This window comes from Podarcis pityusensis, assembly GCF_964106645.2.
Source record: "Podarcis pityusensis genome assembly, chromosome: 5".
Lineage (NCBI taxonomy): Eukaryota > Metazoa > Chordata > Lepidosauria > Squamata > Lacertidae > Podarcis > Podarcis pityusensis.
In genome coordinates, this window is record NC_138032.1 from 97,055,131 (window position 1) to 97,078,821 (window position 23,691).

The 23,691-nt window shown below is 41.9% G+C and overlaps 1 protein-coding gene across 6 annotated transcripts in view; it reads left to right on the forward strand.

Annotated features, from left to right (window-relative positions):
• Positions 1 to 23,691, forward strand: part of LOC308477197 (rho GTPase-activating protein 8-like) — a 60,137-nt gene that overhangs the window by 32,331 nt on the left and 4,115 nt on the right. For 5 of the 6 annotated variants that reach the window (XM_081005628.1, XM_081005632.1, XM_081005630.1 and 2 more), the window contains 2 exons: positions 3,294 to 3,397; positions 7,016 to 9,429. In XM_081005628.1, coding sequence (XP_080861754.1) covers positions 3,294 to 3,397; positions 7,016 to 7,213 — 302 coding nt within the window. In that variant the 3' untranslated portion in view covers positions 7,214 to 9,429. Of the gene's footprint in view, positions 1 to 3,293; positions 3,398 to 7,015; positions 9,430 to 23,691 lie in introns of those variants that run through there. The other variant, XM_081005633.1, reaches the window with a different exon arrangement.

Sequence of the window (23,691 nt, forward strand, 5' to 3'; positions counted from 1 at the left end):
TTTACCCCGTTATAGAATTCAGTGCCAACCTCCATATATTCCAATTGTTTCAGCAGGAAATCCCAGATTATGTTATCGAATGCTTTCTCTGCATCCACGAACAACAACAAACCTTGTTTATCACACCTGTCAGATAAATATTCTATAATATTTACTATGTTTCTTATGTTGTCCTTCATTTGCCTACCCGGCAAAAAGCCCGCTTGATCTTTGTGTATACTTTCTACCAATATATTTTTTAGTCTCCGTGCCAGAATTCCCGCAAAAATCTTGTAATCTATGTTTAATAGGGAGATCGGTCTATAGTTTTTAATCTGTTGTAAATCTGAATCCTGTTTGGGGATTAGTGTGATTAGTGCCTCCTTCCATGTCTCTGGTATTTCTCTTTCTTTAAGGATATTATTCATTACTTCTTGCAATGGAGTCAGCAAGACTGACTCCATTTCTTTATAATAGCTACCAGTAAACCCATCTGGACCTGGGGCTTTCCCTTTTTTTAATTCCTTTATTGCTTCTTTGATTTCTTCTACCTCAATTAGGGCACTCAATTTTCCTTTCTCCACTGTGGAAATCTTTTTTATATTCTTACATTTTAGAAATCTTTCTATTTTTCTCAGATTATTCCTTTCACTGTTTTTAAAAAGTCCTCTGTAGAAATCCAAAAAGGCCTTCCTTATTTCCTTGGGATTATTTATCTCTTCTCCCTCCACCTCGATTTTATTTATTGTGTTCTGTTCCTTCCTTTTTTTAAGCTGCCAAGCTAATAGCTTTCCTGATTTTTCCGGTAAATTTTTAAGAAAATATAAAGAACTGAAAATACAAAAAGAAGAAGATAAAAGTGAGGAGGCAGAAGGAAGGAAAGACTCAGAAGAAGAAACAGAGAGGACAGAGGGAGAGGAAGAGGAAGAGGAGGAGGGGGGAGCGGAAAGAGTTTAAAGAGAGATAGCAGTTTCTTGCAAAGGTAAACTACCATGGTGTTAAAAGTTTGGAGCTGGAATGTTAATGGGATGAATGATAAGAAAAAGAGGAATAAAATCAAGTACATCTTAAAGAAAGAATGTTTAGATATTATCTGCTTACAGGAGACCCACATAGCAAGGAAGCATAAAAGAGTTTTGATTAATAAAAGATTAGGAAATGAATTTGTATCGTCAGACCAAAGTAAAAAAGGGGGGGTGGTTATTTATATCAAAAAACAAATTGAAGCACAACAAATTTTCAAAGATGAAGAAGGGAGGGTAGTAGCAGTTCAAATTAATTGGCAAGGAGAAAACCTAATAATAGTGGGGATATACGCACCTAATGATAACAAATCGGAGTTTTATAGGATGTTAGAGGGAAAGCTATTTGAATACGTCGATCAGAAAATAATACTATTGGGAGATATGAATGGTGTGGTGTCGTTAGAGATGGACAGGTTAAGGGATGGAATGGGCAAAGAAGGAAAGCTACCCAGAACCTTCTTCTCATTGGTTCAGAACTGTAATTTGGTGGATATTTGGAGATTTAAATACCCTCTGGAAAAACAATATACTTTCCACTCAGAACCCAATGACTCATCCTCGAGATTAGATCAGATATGGACCTCGGCAGAACTAGTACCAAGATCTATACGGGTGGGGATCCAGGCCAAAACGATTTCGGATCATAACCCAGTAAAAATGGAACTGAAAGGGCTGGAAGAAAGATCATACAGATGGAAAATGAAAGATTACTTGTTAGATGATTTAGAGATAGTAGAGAAAGCTCAGAAAAGGTTAAAGGAATACTTCGAGGATAACTTAGGTAACGATACAAAACCAAAGGTGGTGTGGGATGCAGGCAAGGCGGTGATGAGGGGTTTCTTCACTCAACAGAGTGCAATTAAGAATAAAAAAAGAGAAAAAGGGAAAAATGAAATTCTACAGCAAATAATGGACAACGAACAAAAATTAACTAAAAACCCCAAAAATAAGAGAATAAAAGAGAATATTAAAGTTTTACAATCTCAGTTTGCAATGTTGATAAATAGGGAAATAGAATGGAAAGTCAAAAAATTAAGACAGAGAAGCTTCGAATATGCTAATAAATCAGGTAAATCAGGTACCCTGAAACTGTTCTTAACCTGAAGAACCACTTTAGCTAATGGGGCCTCCTGCTGCTGCTGCGCCGCCAGAGCATGATTTCTGTTCTCATCCTGAAGCAAAGTTCTTAACCTGAAGCACTATTTCTGGGTTAGCGGAGTCTGTAACCTGAAGCGTATGTAACCCGAGGTACCACTGTAATAATAATAAATAATGTGCTTCTGATTTATCTGTGATTTCTGCCATCCAAAAAACACTGCCAGAACTGAGCACTTGCAAGTCCCATGGATTTCTGTCGAAGAGTTGACATGCGATGCAGTATTCAAATCTGTCTACATGAACCATGAGAGACACATTCTTTTCTTTTACAGACACCTAGAATTTTCAAGACTTTGCAGGCCTACAAGTGAAATCAAAGTTCCCATTGCAGGGGTTCACATATTTTGGTTGGGCTTTATAGTCAGCCCTGATCCTCCCTCAAGTGTTGTGGAACTTGATACAGGCAAGGAGTCAACCATTTCACACTGGACTGTGCAGACACTGAGAAGAAGCCAGAATATTTTGCTGTTTCCGGTGGTGGATTTAGAGCAGTGCAAATGCTTTCCCCGCACAGGGTGCTAAGCCAAGGGGGCACAAAATGGAGAAGAGACATTTGGTGACACCAAATTTTGGCCTCACAAAGGGCGCCATATTACAAAAGATTGCCAAACTCTATCCCTGCTGTTTCGAAGCGTCTGCAAAGGGTGGTACGAAATTAGAAGCTGGTCCCTCCTTGGTGCCAAGTGCTCTGCGTCTGCCAAATGATTAGAGGAAAGAATGTCATTTGTCACTCTTGCTTGGCATGAAGTGAACCTGTGACTCTTCTGCATTGTGTGGAGAAGTAGGGTGAGGGGTGTGTTGGGTTGCAGCTTGTGTTTGCGTGTGTTTTGGTAAGATCACATTAGAACTCAGGTTCCCACTAGCTAATGGATAAGTGGTGCAGTCTTGTTTAGATTGAATTTGGATATGGAAGAGATTTGGGTTTGGACAAAGGGTTCCCAGGCAGTTTCATTAGAGGGTGTAAACTGGAACTGCAAGTGCATTTTGTCCTCCTTTATTAGCCTGTACCAGACAAAAGCCTTGACAGATAAGATCATTTGGGATCAAACAAAGACATACTGTTCCTCTCTGGCAATGCACCTCTTTGACTCTTTATCAACATTAGTTCTAATAAATTCTGTGCTCTTGCAGGTGTAGAAAGTAGCTTACGGGTGATGAACTGCAGAGAAATTGTACATGGACTTCCTGAGCAAAATTATGCTGTTCTGAAGTTTCTTATATGCTTTCTCCATATGGTGAGTAGGAATTAAATCCTCATGATTGCTGCTGTTTAATTCTGAAGCTGTTGTGCAACAACTGGTTTTAATTCTAAAAATTGCAAGGAGGCTGTGAAACATTAATTGCCAAAACAGCAGTTACAAACTGCTGCTGTCTCCAGTAATAATAAAAGTCAGAGCAGACTAATGACCCCAATGATAACTTTAGTATAAACCCCTTTCATAAATAACCCATAGTGCCATGTAAATCCAAATAAAATCAAATAATCCACTGAACCGCTTAAAAGAAGCATTTACAAGCCTCTCTTATTTACTTCTTAAAGCTTTCCCTTGATTTGTAGGCTAGATCCTTAAACGTGTGAACATAAATATTACTTTTTTCCACTGTGAAAACAAAACTATAAAGTCTGTCAAAGGATGCTGCAGCCTAAATTATACAACGCAAAGTATGGCCATGTGTACCTTGCCTTGCCTTAACTTACTCTCTACTGTTAAGTATGTTCAGAAGATCTGGACTGAGATCTGGAATGCATGTTAAAGTTGCTGCAAGGATGCCACAAGGAAAAGTGTCTCTGGGGCAAGATATTTCCTCCTAAAACCTAAGCTTCAGGTGGCAAAAGGGGTGTGCCGTCTTCCCATGGGACAGTGGCCAACTGCACAGCAAGTCACCTGCTAGTGGTGGGTGGAAAGCTAACTCACTGTGTGGCTATCATTTTCAGCAACCTCCTGGTGACCACTATAACGTGTATTTAATCCAGCTTCAAAGCCATATCTAGCCAAATAACAAAATAACAGCAGTCTGGAGACCTGCAACCATCCAATTTCCAGTGGCACCTATTGAAGTATGTGTGCTTATCTTTTAAATCTGCTGCACTCTGACCACTTTTTCCAGTGTGGGAAGTCTTTTCACATACAAAAAAGAAGGACATCCACACGTTGATCATAGCAAGGGACAGTTTTGCTGCAAATACACATGGCTGTGAAGCTCCAGTTCGTCACAGCTGCCCAGAGCATGCACACCATTTCTATACACATTTATTCAGCTGCATGTGATATAATATTAACATCGCTTTGAGGGGTTTGTCTCTCTGTTGTAAATGGGGGGGGGGAGGGCCTAATAAGCTGGAGCACAGTCTGTCTGGAATCTCTAATGCGCAGGCCTCACTGAGAAGAGCCACCATTCATTCCAAGTGAGAGCTGCTCCGGAAAACATATTGGTGCCCCATAGATCAAAAATATCCATCACTCACTCTGTTGCCTGTAATGATAAGTAAAACCTGCCTCCTAAGGCAGTTGTCTTGCTGGCATTCACACTTCCTTCATCACATTGAACGCCAGCCCAAATTCTGTAATGGCCTCTGCTTTTGTTGAGCCCAGAGAGGCTGCAGCTTTTTAAAAAGCAGAAGTGTCTGGACCATGTTGCAGATGGGTTACTACTACTAATAATTTTATTATTTATTCCTTGCCCATCTGGCTGGGTTTCCCCAGCCACTCTGGGTGGCTCACAACATATATAAAACATATATAAAACTGGACTAAGTGGCGCCTGTGATGCAGCAAGGTGATTCTTTCATTCTGCCTCAGTTTCCCTTATAATAGAGCCACTTCTGCTTACACAGTACTACAGAATGCATCAGATACCTTCATCTGTCATTGCTTAATATAATCTCCAGAAGCTATTATGAAAATCCTCACCTCATTTGCTATTATTTTAGCTACAAATATCTCTCCTCAGCATTATGGATCTAAGTGACTTTTTGTTCCAGTAATAGACATGCCGTTTCAACACACTTCTCAACGCTCAAGGTGTTAATGAGGTGTGCAAAAGTACTCTGTGATGTCTCTGGTAATTGGATAACAGAACATAGAATTATTTTTGAGTGTCCCTTATTATGTAAAGTGCAGACTTGAGTTGATTTTGGTGCTCAGATCTGCAGTTTTTGCTGATCCTTGTTTTTTCATCTTCACTGTCTGAGGGAACACTTTACATTTGGAAAGGTCAAGGTAGTGTGAACATCCTGGGAGGGCAGCTGAAGAGTTTCAGTTGACATAAACAACAGGCGGCTTTGTGCAGTTCAGCTTGTGGCCAGCAACATTGGTGGTCAATAAAGTTAGACATTTCAAGCCAAAGGATGGCTATGGACGCCATCACACCAGCACCGGGGGCATTATTGTTTTAAGCAGGGCTCTTGGGGAAGTCTGAGGTGGCAAAAGGGACTCTGTGAAGGTGCTCGTGTGGGAAGGCTTGAGAGAGAGGGAGCCTCTCTTACACAGCTGTTTGAAATGAAAAACTGCAAGTCCCCTGCAGTGGACTCGGGGGGGGGGGGTGTTCCTGATATATATGATGGAAACATTGGACACTGTCTCAGTTCAGAAAAGGATTTCACCTACTTAGGAGTGTCTCTTGCTCCAAAGACAACTCCCATCCCACAAGTCCTAGAGCCTACTAATAAATCTCATTCTTACCTTGGTGAGCATGGCTACAAATGAGATCGATACAAGCACATCTTGCTTGTAATGAATATATTTTATTGGCAGGCACACTGAAAAGTAAACATCCACTACCACCACAATTTACTAAATTTTTAACAGACAACATAAAAGTATAACCAGCATAGAAGCATAGAATGGCAGAGTTGGAAGCTACCACCAAGGTCATCTATTCCAGCCCTCTGCAGTGCAGGAATCTTCTTGCTCAGCCCATGACCCTGAGATTAAGAATCTTAAGCTCTACTGACTGAGTTATCCCAGGGACTCCCATCCCTGGGAATCGCCACTGCAGACTACCTGAATAAAGCTAGCAGGCCACTCGTGGTCTGTGGAGCCCCACTTTGAGAACCCCTGGGATAGGAGAAAGCTGAGGGCCTGGCTCTGGCCTCCATCCCTGGCCCCCAAGGAGGAGAAGGGATGAGGCAGCTTGATGCTTCTGAAGGAGCCTTCCCCTGGTGTCTTACACAACACCACATGTCTCTTCGTCTCTTGAGAACCCAAAGAGCTCCTTGGCATTTCAGCAACTTACACCCTTGTGAATGTGGATTCTGCTTGCTGTACACACCCCTGGACCTGGCTCACGTCGGCCGACCCTGCTCTCTATCCCCATAGTCTAAGGAACCTTTTGGGCTCCATGAGCCAACCTTCTCGGGACTGGCCTTGGGCAGGTGGGCAGGGCTGAAAATGGGTTTGGCTTAATCTGCGGGGTTCGTATCCTGGCTGTGGTGCTTTGGGTTTCCAAATTTCAGCAGCATCCCAGGCAACATCAAAATTCAGTGCCCCCCCCCCCCGCCTTCCATTGTTTGTCATTGTTGTGGTGCTCCCTGCATTTGCCCTCTTGGGCAGGCAAACCGGTCAAACTCCCCTAACTCCATCTCTACTTTGCTGTTCAGAGTTGGAATCAGATAACGGTTAGAGTTAGGTATACCAATTGCTATACCTGCTAGTAAACAAATGCTGCATCAATTGTTTATCTTATTTTATTGCAAGCCAGTTCAGAGGCTGGGCAGACTTCTTGGCAGGGAAGCAGAGGGTAGAATGAAATCTTTAAACGGGAGGCAGCTGCGCCTCCAGTTCTGAATAGTTAGCAGTTTGGTCCTCTGTGTGTCTTGTGCTTAATGATCTGCATGTGTTGCCTCTTTCCAGGTGTCACAGGAAAGCATTTTCAACAAAATGACTGGTTCCAACCTGGCTTGCGTCTTCGGCCTGAATTTAATCTGGTCACCCAAAGGCACTCCTTCTTTCAGTACTCTGGTACCGATAAATATTTTTATTGGGTTACTGATAGATTTCTACCCCACAATCTTCAGTTCTCGAAGTGTACCTGGTGAGCAGTTACCTTGAAAACACATACAGTACTGGGATGCACCCCTAGGAAGGACACTCATTATTCTGCGCTAGACGCCACTGAGTCTATTTTCAGTGCATACAGAAATGAATTGCTTCACATGAAGAAGCCTTGTACAAAATAGGCTTATTCCTACTGGCAACTCCAGGTGCCAGGTGTGTGTGTCTTCCAAATCTGCTACCTCTGTTCCCTTGGTTGATGCCAGAGATTGGATCTGGGACCACTAACATACAAGACAGGGCACTTTTCCACTGAGCTGTGCTCCCAATCAAATTTCTCTTAAATTTTTCAAAGCACATGACTGTGTAACATCTACAAAGCTATCAGTACAAAAAAATCTTAGAAAGTAATTTTGAGGAAGCAAGGTGTAACAGTTGATTTAGATTTCATTCCTTTAGTAATGTCTGCCTTTTAAAGCATTTAAGTTACAAACAGTCTTAAATTACTTATACTGTAGCCCACCTGTGATCTTTGGATGAAGGACATTATATAAATTTAATAAGTAATATTTTTTGCTATGTTTTCTCAGGAACACTTTATACATTTATGAATGCAATGCTGTATAAACTGTGTATATATGGATTTTTGTAGAGTAAGTGTTTATTGTATGTGAAATCCCTCCTCCAAGGGTTCATGGGCATGGGTTGATAGAGTCACATGAGTCCTCCTCTAGAAAGATGGATTTGGTCTAAATCTAAATTCAGTTGATCTCTCATCATGTGGCTCAGAAACTGATGGCTGACAGCCTACTGACTGGCGCCTAGCAACAAGTACATACTGCTATTTTAGCTGCCACTAGATAATTATAAATGTATCCTGGCACCCTCATTGTTTAATATATTTATAAATGACCTAGAGGATGTGCTAGAGGAGCCACTTGGCCACCCGCCCAAACTTGGGGTCAGGAGGACTCCATTATTATTGTATGCTGACAACGCAGCCATTCTCTCATGTTCCAGACCAGGTCTAAATTATCAGCTAAAGAGGTTCATGCCTTATTGTGTACAGAATGGCCTAAAAATTAGTTTTGGGAAATAAAAATTTTTGGTTTTTGAAAAGAATCTTTCCCACTGCAAATGGTCATTTAGATGAGCACGCCCTCAATCAGATTGGAAGCTTCCAATACCTGGGGCTGACATTCCATCACATAACGACATGGATCACCCATAGATCTGCAGCCCTCCAGAAAGCACAAGTTAGTCAATCAGCCACTTTACTAAAGGGGGCCAGTATATTCCACCTGCCATCAAAATATTCAGGACAGCTGCCGAATTACTATATGCCTCTAATATCTGGAGTGGAGGATTAACATCTGAGTTGGATGATCTCCAGGCTAAATTCTTGAGGGCTGTCCTCCAGATCCCCAGATGTGCCTACCTCAGTCATTTTCTTGGAAACTTGGGAATGCCCGCTACTGACCTGGGCCTGGAGGGCAGCCTTCAGATACTGGCTTAAAGTCAGTGTTTTCATATTGGGGACAGGACTACTACAACATCTAGCTCAGAATGAGTATGTTAGTTTCTGGTCCAAGTGCAACGCCCAAAAAGCTTCCTTAATTGGGCTGTCCCCATCTCTTCTTGAACACTTGGGCTTCAACATAGCCTTTAAATCACTAAAACAAAGACTGTGGGCCATTGCCTGTGGTGATCTGCAGACCTGTTCATACTCATCCTGCTCACCAAGAGCTGTGAGTTTACAGTACGTCGGGACATTTCACATAGCTGAATATCTAAAGAACTTGACTGTGGTCAACTACCGCAGACTTTTTACCAAGGCCAGACTGAATGTGTTTCCTTCTAAAATGCTCCAAGGCAGATTTGCAGGTATTTCCTTACTCTGCTAGATTATGCCTCTGTACAAATCAGGAAGTAGAATCTATGCAGCATATTCTACTGTCCTGCAGACTATACAAGCAGGTCCGACAACAAAAGGTAATTCCTTTAATTGCAAACCTTCCAGGAAGACCTGCACAATTTTATGTTAGGTACCTATTAGAGGGTAGGTTTCCCAGTGTAACTTTGGCAGTTGCCAAGTTTCATTCTAAGGCATGCTTTGAACTCAGAGAGCACTTTGTATTAGGTAAAGGTCTGAAAGAAGCTTAGTTTTATCTGATGTCCAAGTAGTAAGTATGTTTTATGTCTTTTTATGTACTGGAATCTATTGGTGAGTCTTTGGACTGCAATAAAGAATTGATTGATATACTTTGACCACACATTAATCTTTGTGAGGGTTTGCGTTTTGTCTTTGCAAAGTTACAGTGATGTATTAGATTTTCCTACCATTTCTAAATCTTTTACAAGAAGACATCAGATTTGTTCTTTGAGAATTGCTCCAATTTGATCCCATGTAGGAGGTGGGAGCAGGAATAAGTAGAACTTCTGATTAAGATGAACTTCATCCTTTTACTTCATCAGCTGTAAATACAGGGCCACTTCACATTTTACATCTTTAGGGGTAATTTAGGGCCCATTGCTCATGTTTGTAAGGTGGAAAAAGCAATTTGCAATGTGATTCTTTCCCATGCTATTGGGTGATGTGAAAAGCTTGCACTCATTGCTCAAGACCTGAGTAATGCTGGCATAGGAGACATCTGCTGCAGGGTCTTCCGTGTGGCCAAGAGCTTCTGATTTCAGCAAAGCAGTGCAGGAATCAGGTGCCTGTTTGCTATTAATTATATTTGTGTCTTTATTTGCTGCTTTCCCATAAATATGCTCAAAGCGGCTCATGGAAAGAGTAAAACAAATCAACATGTAGATGCAGCAAAACAACACATAAATATACTCAGCTGATTAGATACATTCTGTAAATGTATATCCACGTTAACTAGCTAGCAAACATTCCAGTTAAACTTCTTCTGAATAGATAAAAAAGCAATTCCTTTCATAAATTAAGAATGACTATAATGAAAAAATATTCATGTTTGCTTAACTAACAAAGCTTTCATGAATTAATACGTAGCAGACAGCAAAGGAATAGATCAGGATCAAAATGTGAATAAATTAAATTCAACATAATCAAAGCAGCAGCATTACTCCGGGGTAGCAGGAAGTCCCTAGTGCATTTAAGCTCCATGTGTGATATCCAACAACACCTGAGCCAATTTCTGCTCACACGGTGGAATGTCTGCTTCCCCTTGCACTCCAACATGCCCCCCCAATCTGCTCCAGGGGTCCCCCAACCCACTAGAGCATGTTGGGGGGAGACGCATGGAACAAGGAAGTGAGGATTCACCAGGGGAAGTCTCTTTGCAAGAGCTGAAGTCTGTCCTGCTTGTGGATAGGCAGTCTCATTTCAACCACAAACGCCTTTGCAGAGCTCAGGCAAGGCCGTGTCTGTTACCCTTAGCTCCCAACCTGCACCATGAAAAAAAAATACATACTGTATTGTGGCCAGAAGTGGTGCACCAATGGATGTGTTGCAGCACAATAAACAATTGCAAGACTGTTGTGAAGGTACACATGCTTTGAACGCAGAAAAGTACTCTATGGATGCAAAATATCAATAGTCACTCTTAAAAATATGTGACAATTGTGTTTTTTATACACAGTCTCTAGTCAGGGAGGCAGCAGAACCTTGTTGAGTTGGTGCAGTCAGCGGCAAAGCCAGACTTGAGTGGGCATTGCCCTTTCCTCTTGCCTGTTATGGGAGCAGCTGGTTATTGTGCTTCATTAAGGAAGGTTCTTACCAACAAAAAGTATCTTCCTATCAAGCTGCTTGGAATTCTGCCACAACTATCTTAACAGTTTTTAGTTCTGCGCTGCTCCCGTCTCCTCTCCCCTACCCCCAATCTGATGTACCCTAAGAGTACTATTTTCCGGCGGCAAATGCCAGGATTAACTGTGACGTTAAATCAAGTCTCATGCATTATTCAGAAGAGTTTACAGTGAAATTCCTGTGTGAGAAATATATGTTTCAAATTTCAACAACTCGCCCGAGAAGTCCTGGAGGTGTCCCCCGCAGTTCCTTTGATAACGGTTTCTCTTTACAAATGATTATTGCACAATTCTTGCTTTTTGCATCGTGGCCTCAATGAACCCATCCCTGGTTATCAAAGAGCAATTTTCAGATCATTTCCATTGCAGAAAAGAAAGTGATTACCAGAGATAATCTGCTGAAAACACACAGGCTGCAATCAGGCTTAAGACAATAACAAATGGAATCATAAAATGTGGAATCAAAGCTTTGCCTTTAATGTTGGTGATAGGCAGAGAATAAAATGGGTTAAATATTGCAGTTCAGTTGAACTGCGGCAGCTTTTAAATTGTTCACAAGAGTTTGTCTGTTCCTCAAATGCTTCCAGCAAGGAAAAACATCACACACTTTTACTATTCTCTGAAGGAAAACAAAAGGCAGTCTTTTCAAAACCTGTGTCTGCAGTTAGAAAAGACTAGAACCAAAATGGTAGTGGGTTTTTTGTGTTGTGAGTTCAAATAGGGTAGACAGAAATGTGATTCCTGAAGAGTATCCTGAGTAGTATGTTGCAGTAGAAATGAAAGGGAATCGTGTGCCTACACTCACCAACCACTGGTAAAAAGCATGACATGATCTAGAAAGATGCGGGCAGACTGAGGGGGGCAGATGTGTGTGTGGGGGGTAAGAAACAGTTTTTTACACAGTAGGGTCTAAAGGCCAAGCAAATGCAAGAAATAGTCATAGGTTCATCAAGAGTTCTGGACAGAGTTCATAAAAGCTTGTCACGCTAAATACGTTAGTCTTTACAGTGTCTGAGCTTGTAGCCTGCTGACCACAGCTGGACTTTCATCTGTGTAACTAAGTGTAGGGTTGGGCTCCTGGGCGTAGCCGGGGATATATAAATAAATAAATAAAAATGCTTAACTAAAAGTAGAAATAATCAGAATATTTGAAAGAGGAGGAAATCTTTTACCCTACCACAGAAAGGCTCTGCTCACCTCTCTTGCTCAGCCATGCACCAAAATGCGCAAGACGGGCCAAATTTAGATATATTTGGTGAGATTGCCAAAAGAAAAAATTGAATTGAGGTATTTTTTGTCCAAAAAAATTTAAGATAGTAGGATATAGATTAATTACGGATGCCATATCAATACTACAGTATTAGCACTGTATAAAATGTTGGCATAAATAAACTTAGTATTGCAATCATAAAGTTTAATATAGTATATTTGGATAAAGAATTGTAATTAATATAGGTAGTAAAAATAGAAGACTTGAAGCAGCAGTATTTAATTCCTGAAATAATTACAGATTTTTTAAAGATATATCTGAAATTTATTATTATTTATACGTACTTGTATATGGACCAAGGCTCTTTTTTCTCCAAGATTTGATGCATTTATTTCCATTAGAACTTGCCTGGCATCTATGAAGTCATATGTAGTATAGAGCTATACAAAGCACTGAAAACATATCCTGAATTGCTTGTTATTTGCCCACACTTTAAAGCACATCTAATGGCAAGTGAGAACATAGTTTCGGTGCCGCTAATCTACTCTAGAATGTGTGGTGTTAAAATGAAGAAGAAAATGCCATGACCAGATGCAGAATTGCCTCATCTTCACCATTGCGGAGCCACAGCTGCCCCAACACACCTCCTGGATTCGCAGGGTGACTTTCAAATTTAGACATTAAATTCTGGTTGCAACTCTAAAATGTAAATTTCAATGTACTGTATGTAATGGGGGGGGGGGAATCCTATTGAGCTAAAGTCAATGGCAGCTTTCAGTTTCGTTCTGCAAGTTTAAATTACCTAAACGGTGGTTTCTTCTTATCTTTGGGCTCCACTGGATCTGTTTATTGAGCATTCATCCTGATTTGCTGGCACAAAGCCTACACAACAGTTTGACCATGTCCAGGCTTTCTTAAGCATTCACTCTTGATTTGTTTATGGAGTGCTTATGTGATCCTTCCCGTCTCCCATTACTTGCATATACCATGTGATTGATAGTAAATTCATATATAAAATAATCTGTTCCCTTATTGCTTGTCCAGAAAGTGCTAAAACTGCCTGTAGTTCAGAATTTGGTCCTCCTTGTCCCACCTCGCCTGTGCAATCTGGTCTTTGTTTAATACGTAGTGGAAATGTGCTTCTCAATAAACTGCTTTTGCACCATCAAATGTCTTAGTTTCATTCAAATGTTTAATCACCCACAAAAGCAGTTTATTGCCTCATATTCCCCTCCTGCAAACATTATCCTGTTAATTAATGGGGCAATAAAAAGAAGCAGTAAAATCTACCACATTGCATCATCTTTAATGCCTGATCTTAAACATTCCTACCATGATTGGACTGGGTGAAATCATTGCCTCGCCATCTGGCACCCCCAATATGAAGCTTTCAAAAGGCCCAAAGCAGCTCTTACTTCTCCTGCCAGCCCCCACCTCTCTCTCCCCCCCCCCCAGCACAGGCTTCGAATCAGGCAGTTAACAGGCAGCTTTGGGGTGGGATGAGGTTGTGGGTCCACAGACCTACTTCTAACAAAATCCCCCAGCCCCCACTGAACCGCTATCACTCTTTCTCCATGCATGTGTATAGAAACATGTTTGGTTTCGTGTGTACCCACTGAGGGATGCTGCTGCTGCCACACAGGGCCTCCTGGCATGGGCAGTGAAAGAGAGAGAAGCTTGCTCATCATATGTGACAAGTCCACACCTGCACACCTGCTCTGCGGTGTCCTGTGACAAAGCGCACATCCATACAGAACGGCTGATGGTGATCCTCACTTCAAACACTGTAATTCCTGAACTCTAGGGCAAACTAACCATTACATGCAAATGTGTGTAATGAAGCATTTCTTTTTAATGAAAAGCTGCGCAAGGAAGCTGAAATTTTGAGCAGGAAGGGGTGCTTAACACTTTGCCTGCCAGCCTCTCCAACCAACCCTCATCTCTGGAACTGCCTTCCCCAAAATGAGGTACGGTATATGTTTATTTGCTGCATGTCACAATCCGTCTCAAAGCAGCATACAAATTAAAATGATAAGACAAAGGGAGGGTGAAAACACAATAATATTGATAAAACAGAACTGAAAATCCAGTGGCAGCATTAGTTACCAAAGTGAAAATGTTTTGAAAAGGTGCATTTAGAATCCTGCTGTGCTGTTGCAGTTCAAGGTGGAGAGATGTTTGGGCTTGGATACTGTGTCCAAATGTCTGTTGCCTCTTTCAGATCCAGATTCAGCTTTTTCTATGGCTGACACCATGCTGCACAACTCATGTTATTTGTAAAATGTACTGCATTTAAATATTTGCTCCGTTCTCCGCTGCTTCTTGCTCTTCCAAATCATTAATAGGGATGTCAGCTTAGCATATATTTTTCAGTTTTCATGGTATGGTGGATTATTTTGAGACTGTATTTGAGCTGTTTGTTTTGGTCTAGCAGCAACTGGGCTGGTCTTTTTCATTTAATTGCACTGGTGTTGATTTAAACACTGACTTACAGATATAAGACACCATGAGAGGACTTTGGCCCTTAGTGGTGAACTAAAAGTATTTATGCATGTAACAAATAAAGTCATTCCATTAACAGAAGGCATGAGCTGTGCTGGGGTGTGTGACTCAGGCTGTATTGTATGGGAAACCCAGCCAGATGGGCAGGGTACAAATAAATTATTATTATTATTATTATTATTATTAGGCCACGTGAGCTTCGTGGCTGAGTAGGGCTGTGGCTCATTGCCAATGCTGCCTTCCCATTGATAAAACCGTGCTCAAGGCACCTTACAACAGGAGAAGATTTACAAAATTACAAACATAACAAAAGTAGTTGCAAACAATAAACAAAACACATGAAAAAGTACACAGCCAAATTGAACTACCGTATTTTTTGCTCTATAAGACTCACTTTTTCCCTCCTAAAAAGTAAGGGGAAATGTGTGTGCGTCTTATGGAGCGAATGCAGGCTGCGCAGCTATCCCAGAAGCCAGAACAGCAAGAGGGATTGCTGCTTTCACTGCGCAGCGATCCCTCTTGCTGTTCTGGCTTCTGAGATTCAGAATATTTTTTTTCTTGTTTTCCTCCTCCAAAAACTAGGTGCGTCTTGTGGTCTGGTGCGTCTTATAGAGCGAAAAATCCGGTATTTCCACATTAATATTGTTACACGCCCTTCCCAATCTCTGAGCAGTGTGAGATTCCAAGGAGTTCCAGGCTGTTTCCCAGGGTCTCTGTTGGCCTAATGTTGCCTGCTATTTTATTCCTTCTTCTTCCTGAATTTCTTGCACCCGTGTCCCACACTTAAATTTAAAATGAAGCAATATGGAAAGATGCTTTAGTTTGGCAAGTGCTAGTAAAAAGAAGTGAAAGGGGATTCCCCATTTGTGCGCTGCCGCTTACATGTGTGCCAGAAATGGGCAAGGGCAGAAGGGGGGGGAGGCAGAATGGGCCTCGTATGGAACACACGTGTGGATTCCCCGTATCCCATAGAGAAGCCACTGAAAGGATGTGGTTGGTCAAGGGAGCGATGGACTCAAAAAGGTTGAAAACCACTGCCTAACAAACTCATATTTAGCAGACCATTACCAGGCGGGCTCCTGGCTTGTATTTTAACACACGAAATCCTGCATCTGGCACCCAGAAATTGGAAGGGGAGTCCAGGCACCCCACAAACTCATAACAATACCAATAACAGCAACAAAATAAACCCAGGACCAGCATTGCTGCTACCATTCATTTCATTTCATTTCATTTCTTATATTTCTATGCCGCTTTTCACTCACAAGAGACACAAAGCAGCTCACAAATAATAACAATAACATAATAGAAGATCACCATTATAACATAAATTGTATAGAATAATCAAGAAATCAGCAGTAAAACAATTACAAATAAGTAGAACAGCTCTGTTCTGAAGGCTCCTGGGGCTGAAGGGGGGGGGGGAGGCAGGTAGAAAAAGCCATTGCCTGATGGCCAGCAGAAAGTCTCTCTCCTCTCACCTGCACTAACAAGGACATCCACACACACAAACATTTGTAGTTATTCAGTCTGTGCTGAGAGAGTGCCTTGTGTCCTCTACACACTTTGTCAGAATGGTCTCCAGTTAAGGCCTTTTCACAGATTCGCAAGCAGTAAACACTGGAACACACCAAATGCAGGAATGTGGAAACTGCACAGGGCCACCTTTATGCTATGGCCTCAGTGGCAACATGCGCCTTGCAATGTGCCCGTATCCAATGGCATGAGGCTCATGACTGGGGACCTGGGGCCTGTGTGTCTTTGAATGTCTGCATGTACTCCGGTGATGGAGAGGGGGCTTTTTCCAGTGTTTTATTCTTCTGTTTCCTAGATTCATTAGTGAATGGATGCCTTCGGCAAATACAACGCTAGGCCACCTCAAGAAATTTCAAATATTTTAGCTTTGTTTACAGATAATATGAACATGCTAAATCAGATCACAAATCATCCTCTGTATATTAGCCTAACCTTTCACCTGCCTGCACTTGATAACTTCAGCAACAAGGGATGACAGACCTTTGTAAAATGCTGTCTTTGTCCACAGAGCCACTGCACACATTCGGCAGTGAATCTTCAAGTGCTGAGAAACAAGAAAGGCCTGAGCATCCGTGCTTGAACAGGCTTTGAGGTGCTAGGACACATATGTGAACCTTTGGGTTTTTCCACCCTTACCTTTTGCCCAGCTCTTTCCAGGCAGAGGTCTGTGCTTTAATGCTCCATGTCTGAGGATTTTTGTTTATTTGTTTGTTTGTTTGTTTGTTTACCCATGAAAACCCGCTCTTTAAAGCTGAATCAGAGCAAAAGTCAATCCACTTTTCCCACAGACTGACGTTTGCTTCAATGGAGCTTTAATTGATGGATTTTTGCAGGGAATTTTCTGGAGTGAAAAAAGGATACTTGGACACGGAGCTGTAAATTGTGGCCTGTGCTTGGAAAAAGTGGAAGAAAGGTGTGGATAAGCCCTGGGGAGGGGGCAGGTAAGGCTAAAGGGCACAGGTGCGCAATTACACTCCCCCACCATGCATTCTGTGTGTGCAATACCTTGTATGTTCCATGTATCTTTGCACTCCAAAGTATTTCTTGAATTTTCATGAATCCTCCTTATAAGCAAAACATTTATTTATTTAACAGTAGTCCTGCTAATTCCACTTTCTTTCACTTTCCTTATGCTGTCACTCAATTAATTTGCTGCAATTTCCATGGAGAGAGGGAGAAGGCATCACTCTGGCTCTCTCTCCCCCCCCCCACCCCACGCCTTCCTATCATTGCACATTTTTGAATAAATTGAACCCAAAACCTCAAGAGCTTTGAATTTGTCAGGAAATTTCCTACCACAGTGTTCGAGTGAGTATGAAATTGCCCCAGAACACATTTCCACCATCCCTGAAATAAATAGTTGGGTTGTGATTCTGAGAAATAGGTTACACTTTTTATTGTAATAGTATCCCAGTACTGTTATGATGAGTGTGAAAAGTGAAGCGCTGCTTCGCTTCTCTCTCTCTCTCTCTCTCTCTCTCTCTCTCTCTCTCTCTCTCTCCCTCTCTCTCTCTCTCTGACTTCAAAGGGCTCAATGTCTTGGAAAATACACCACACTGATTCTTAATGTGTATTTCAGCCACAGCTGATGCAGGAAGTATAATGTTGTATTAAAACATTTTCCACGATAGCAAGAAAGCTGCATTAGAAATATCATTTTTATTCTAACATGCAATAAAACAGTAGAACAACAAGAGCATTTAGGTTAGAATCCTGCTGTTACTCTGAAGCCTGGCAAAATCTTTTTCACTCTTAAGATTTTTTTCTTCACTTTTCTCTAAACAGCTTACAGTAAGCAACACTTCAGTTCAGCTGTCAGGTTTAATTCAGAGAGGGGGCTTTGCCAACTGAACAACAACCTGCCCCAGTTTGGACAGAAGACCACCAGTAGTCAGAAAGCAAAACAACAGTTTTATCTCCCCATTGCAACAGTGCTCTTAAAACATTTATGATGTAAATTGATACTTTTACACACTTTCTGTTCTGCTGTCCCTTACTGCCATACTTTGTACATCCTCTGCTTCTCATGCGCTGGATGAGCAAACTCATTATCCCCGCTCCCTCTAGGATATAGATGAGCACCCAGAGAGCAACATGGTACTTGGCTGGGTGGAGACGCAGGCTGCAAGATTCCAAACACCGTCTTTTATCAAGAACAAAAAACTGCACCATCTGGCTACCATAGAAGCCAACTCCCTTCATCCCACCCAAAAAATTTAGGAGGCTGCCCCCCAAGCTGATCGGCATTTCCATTGAAATGATATGGGTGCACCTCATCATGTGATCGGCTATGTACAGCAGGGCTTATCTGCCCCCACCCCAAATATTTTATTCAAGTGGGAAACTCTGCTGGCTATTATTATTATTTACAATCGGCACTTCTATTAGAATACACACACACACACACACACACACACACACACACAAACACACCATTTCTCCAGGGTATTGAGCTGACTTGGGGTGCTGGGGCACAATACAAGCCATCTCTCCTAAAAGTCAGTGATAACAAGAGCCATAAAGCAATACTGTGGGTATTCTGAGTGCATTCACACTGCCACAATACCACCTGCCATTTTTATGACAGTCTCCAAAGAATGCATTACAGGAGTCTAGTCTGGATATGACCAGGGCATGGATGATGAGGGTGAGGCTGTTCCTGCCAAGTGACAGGATCGCTGCTGGTGTACCAGCTGAAGGGGTTAAGAAAGGACCAGTGACTGACTGCTGCCACCACCTGAACCTCCCAAACTCTGAGCTTGGTCTTTTAGGGAACGTGAGACCTTCAAGATGACTTGTAAACCTCCATTCAGAGATTCTGGTTTCCCCATCTTGTGTGGATTAAGTTTCAGCTTGTTCATTCTTTTCTATCCCTGTGCTACCTCCAGAACCATATCTGCTTATTTTCACAGCAGAATTATCATTATTCTTATTTTAAAAATAGGTTGCTCAGGTTTGCTCCACAAAGAGCTGAAACAGCGTTTGAAAGTCATTATAGACCCACAAGGTCCAGAGGGCTGCTGTTACCTTGGGCAGGCAGGTGTTAACCTGGTGAACTTCGGCATATATTTCCAATAATGATCCACACTGCAGCACATCTGGGAGTCAACCTCTGAACTGCAGAAGCTGAAACAGTTGACTTGACTGATGTGAGATTTCGATGACACTGTTAATTGGTATATAAGCATCCCTATGTGCCAATAGCATTAAAAATCACACACTTTTTTCTACTTGAGTGTGCTTATACTATCAGTGCTGTTTCTAATTAGGACTGAATTGTGAACTATCCACCAATATTTAGAATTTGCTTTGCTTCCAATCTTGTGCCTCAAATTTTAAATGAGTCCGAACTCAAAATCTGAAATAGCATATTGGATGTGATGCTATATTTCAAACTTCAGACTCAAAGTCATTCAGACTTGTTGATATCTTCATTCTTTGCAGGGAATGGGAATTAATCACATTGTTCATGCTGCATTTGCAGCACCAAAGTGACCTCCCCAGGGTGCAAACCTGGGCAGTGTGTAAGGAGCCCCTGGGCTGTCCAGATGACAAGACCACCTTGATGTGGTCCAAAGGAAAGGAGAGCAAGACATTTGGCACCAGCTTGGCTGCAGGAGTTGCCACAAGCAGGCATACAAGGCACCATCCAACCATCTTAGGGACTCTGGATTTGTGTAGGATTTACTCCTTAGCCTTTTCTTCTCCCAAAGATGTCCTGCAAGGCAGTGGAGGTTTAGGGGCAGAGTCTTTCTTCTCCTAGATGGGCTACCTGCCCAGGTGGATGAGCCCCACCTGCACCTCACTTCGCTCTAGAAGCACAGGCAGAAACCATGCTATTGATGTAACACTGGGAGAGAATCACCTGAAACTCTGGAGAGCCGTTACCGGTCAGCGTTGAAAACACTGGACCAGATGGGCCAATTCAACATAAGGCAGCTTCCTATGTTCCTAAGCTGTGAGAGGACATCTCCTGACATCCTGTCCAGTTTGGTCCTTGATGTCATATATGAAAGCATCCAGTTAATCAAACAGCAGCACAGAGTATTGGTCAGAGCTGGGGGCCAAGAGCTGTGAAATTAGAACTGATTTCAAATAAATTTTATAAGCAACTGCCTTACTTCTGAATTTGGGGCTTAGTTTATTCTGATTCACCCTTGTGGATCCTATCTGTGGAGCCTTTGATACAGTACACAGCCAAGCCAAACTATTTGCTGCTACAAAGTTTGGTGATGGTAATCAACTTGGAAGACTTTAAAGAGGCGATGGGACACATTCAGTGAGATCAGTCTGTCTGTTCAATAGCTACTAGTCATGATGGCCACATACTGTGGGAAACGGGATGCTGGGAGAAATGTCCAGGTGTGTGGGGCCCGGAGATGCCCGAGTACATTGAGTGCGTATGATGGACTTGGGAGTCAAATAATGAGCTGTTAATTTCACAATTGCCCTTTTTTGTCTCTCAGCAAGAACAAAAATATGTGGACTGTACATCCATAGATTTTGATATTCATTTCTCTTTAGGAAATGTGTGAATTACACAGTGGGAAAAGTAATTAAAACCAATGATTTGAACGGATATTTTGTCTGTGCTGATCATAATAATGTAAATTAACTAGCTCCTGACACAGCACAGCAATCCTTCCTCTGGGGAACTACGAAACTGCAAATTCAACAATATGACAAGCCCATTTGCATAGAAACTGTAACACATACTGCCTGCTTATGTAATTTCACTCTGAGTGGACTGAATTAAGTAACTGGTCTTAAATTGTTTTGATTTAAATCGGTCCATCCTGAGTGGAGTGTATTACATTACGACTATGTATTACTGTTTCTGTGCTAATGGATTTAGCATATTGTTGTTGAGATTGCAGTTTTGTAGTTATTCTGGAGGAAGCACAGGCATGTTCGAAACTTGTTTGGAGAACAGTATGGCAATAAGCCACTTTCTGCATCTGTTAATTTCTGCATTTTTTGTTTGCTGCTTAGAGAGCATTGCATATGCAGCTTACCTATGATTTTTTTAAAATAAGGCATGCTTTGTATTCAGCGTGGACTACGCATACATAGCCAGTGTTTCTAACATACCAACATCCAATCTTTGAGCCTTGAAAATACCTCAGCAATAAGAGAAGTTAACAGCCATTCTTTTCTATCAAGTGCTGTTTTCTTGGAGGTAAGCTGCCAGCAGTGGACAAGGACAGAAATGGTTCTGAGTGGCACCAGAGGGGCTTCATGCTCTTTCTCTCTCTCCCCCCCCCCCCCGCTCCTCAGCTTGATAGCAGCAAGGTGTCCTCGGTGGGGCCAGGTACTATTTCCATCTGGATTGTAGGAGGGCGAGGGACCTCCTTCTGCTACGGAGATGACTGTAGGATACAATTACGAATGGTGAAAAGGAGACTGAAAAATTTATCATTGGGATAATACGTTGTGGGCCATGTAAGATTAAGCAGGGAGTCAGAAGCAACTGAGGTGGAGAGACTGCACATGCCTGAACTAGAAACAGGGGGAAATGCATTTTCTCGTAGACAATGCACACTGGCCAGAGAATGTGACTGTTACCTAGAGAATGTACAAAGGGGACTAAGCTAATTGGCTGGAGAATGCCCAAAATGTAGTTCAGATATGCACATTCTCCAAGGCCAGTTGGAAATTGCGTACAATGTGCAGGAATGTGCACAACTCCCACTTCATAGATGAAGTGCACATTCTTCACGAAGCCTGGTGAATCTGCAAAATGGCCAGCTGTCCTGACAATAACAGTTTAACTTAGCATCCCCCCTAATGGCATTAGAGGGAATTGGGCAGCTATTTTCCAAGCCGTCGGCAGGTGGCACTGCTGCCTGAAATAGCAGACCTCACCTCTGGAGAGCTGAAAAGGCATGCTCTGTTTGAGTGTGATACTAATAAGTACCCTTATTTGTTTGACAGTGGAACGGACTCCCTTGGAAGGTGGGGGGCCTCTCCTTCCTTGGAGGTTTCTGGATGGGCATCTCCCATGGGTGCTTTACCTGAGATCCCTGCATTGCAGGGGGATGGACTAGATGACCCTCATGGGTAACCAGTCAACTGGTTCTATGTTCTTGGACCAGAAGGGGCTTTAGTTTGATGTCAAATGCAATTTCACAGTGCTTAGGCTTCTTATGGAGTTTACACCCTGGAATTTCAACCAAATACAGTGGTACCTCGGGTTAAAAACTTAATTCATTCTGGAGGTCCGTTCTTAACCTGAGACACCACTTTAGCTAATGGGGCCTCCCGCTGCACAATTTCTGTTCTCATCCTGAAGCAAAGTTCTTAACCCGAGGTACTACTTCTAGGTAAGCGGAGTCTGTAACCTGAAGCGTATGTAACCCTAGGTACCACTGTAAGGGTACTTATTAGTTCTACATTGAAATCATGCTATTCTTTGGCTCCCATCCACCTTACTTCACTGTAGGTCTACTGGGTTTTTTTACTGGGTATATAACACAGCATGTTTCAGGCCTCTAGTTGTGTTAGCTTTTAAGAATAACTTTATTTTATCTATATATCCTTTAAGGTGTTTTTTTTAAAGCATAATCAAAGAAACTGCTATGTATCCTTAAGTGATCATTTGGACATTATTTGGGATGGCATTAGGAGTATAAAATTGCTGGCACAGCAGCGTTTAGAATACAGAACAGCATGTGGCTACTTTGTCTAATATCAACACTCGTAAACTCTTTCAAAGACTCTCTGTGTCAAAGCCTGAAAAGGAGATGAAAGTTTTGTCTAAATTACATAGATGAAATGGTAAAGCGAAGGAAAACACAAGCTGTAAAATCTTTCTGATGAATACCAATGATCAAAGACCTGATGTATTTCTGTACTCCAAAAACACCCAACACAAGCAATTTTAAATTTATTTATTTATTTATTGCTGGGAGTTCCTTCAAAGTCTTGCAAGTAGTTTCTCATCATGACAATTTTAATGTAAGCAACTCATTCTCAGGCTTTAATGGGATTCACCCTGGTTAAGTTAAAAGTCGCTTGAGAGGCAGTCTAGTGGCTTCTGTTTACACCAATCCATCTCTCCTGGAGCTGGGGCTTCATTTCATAGGGGGAAAAGCAGCCACGGTGGGTAAAAATTGATTAAAGCAAACGCTATTCCATCTGATGTAGCTGTTTCTGCTTCATTTCAGAATAATGTCCCTTTTTGTAAACACACTCTCTGAAGAAGAAAGTAGGAAGTTAGGCAGACTTTAATTTTTTTTTAAAAAAACCCCTGTATTATCAAAGTCAGGAAATAATCATTCTTGACATGATGGCTGGTTGGCTGCAGAACAGATGAGTCTCTGTTCAGGGTGAACTTGCATCATTTTTTACTTGATGTGGGGATTTTTTTTTCAGTGGTTCATCATTAGTGATTCTTCATACATGCATCTCATTGCTTGAATGTGCAAACCTCTCCAATGCATTAACAAACCAGAGAAGGAAAGGCATTCAACAGCTTCTCAGGTGTTGCACAGCAACGTGGTCATAGAATGTA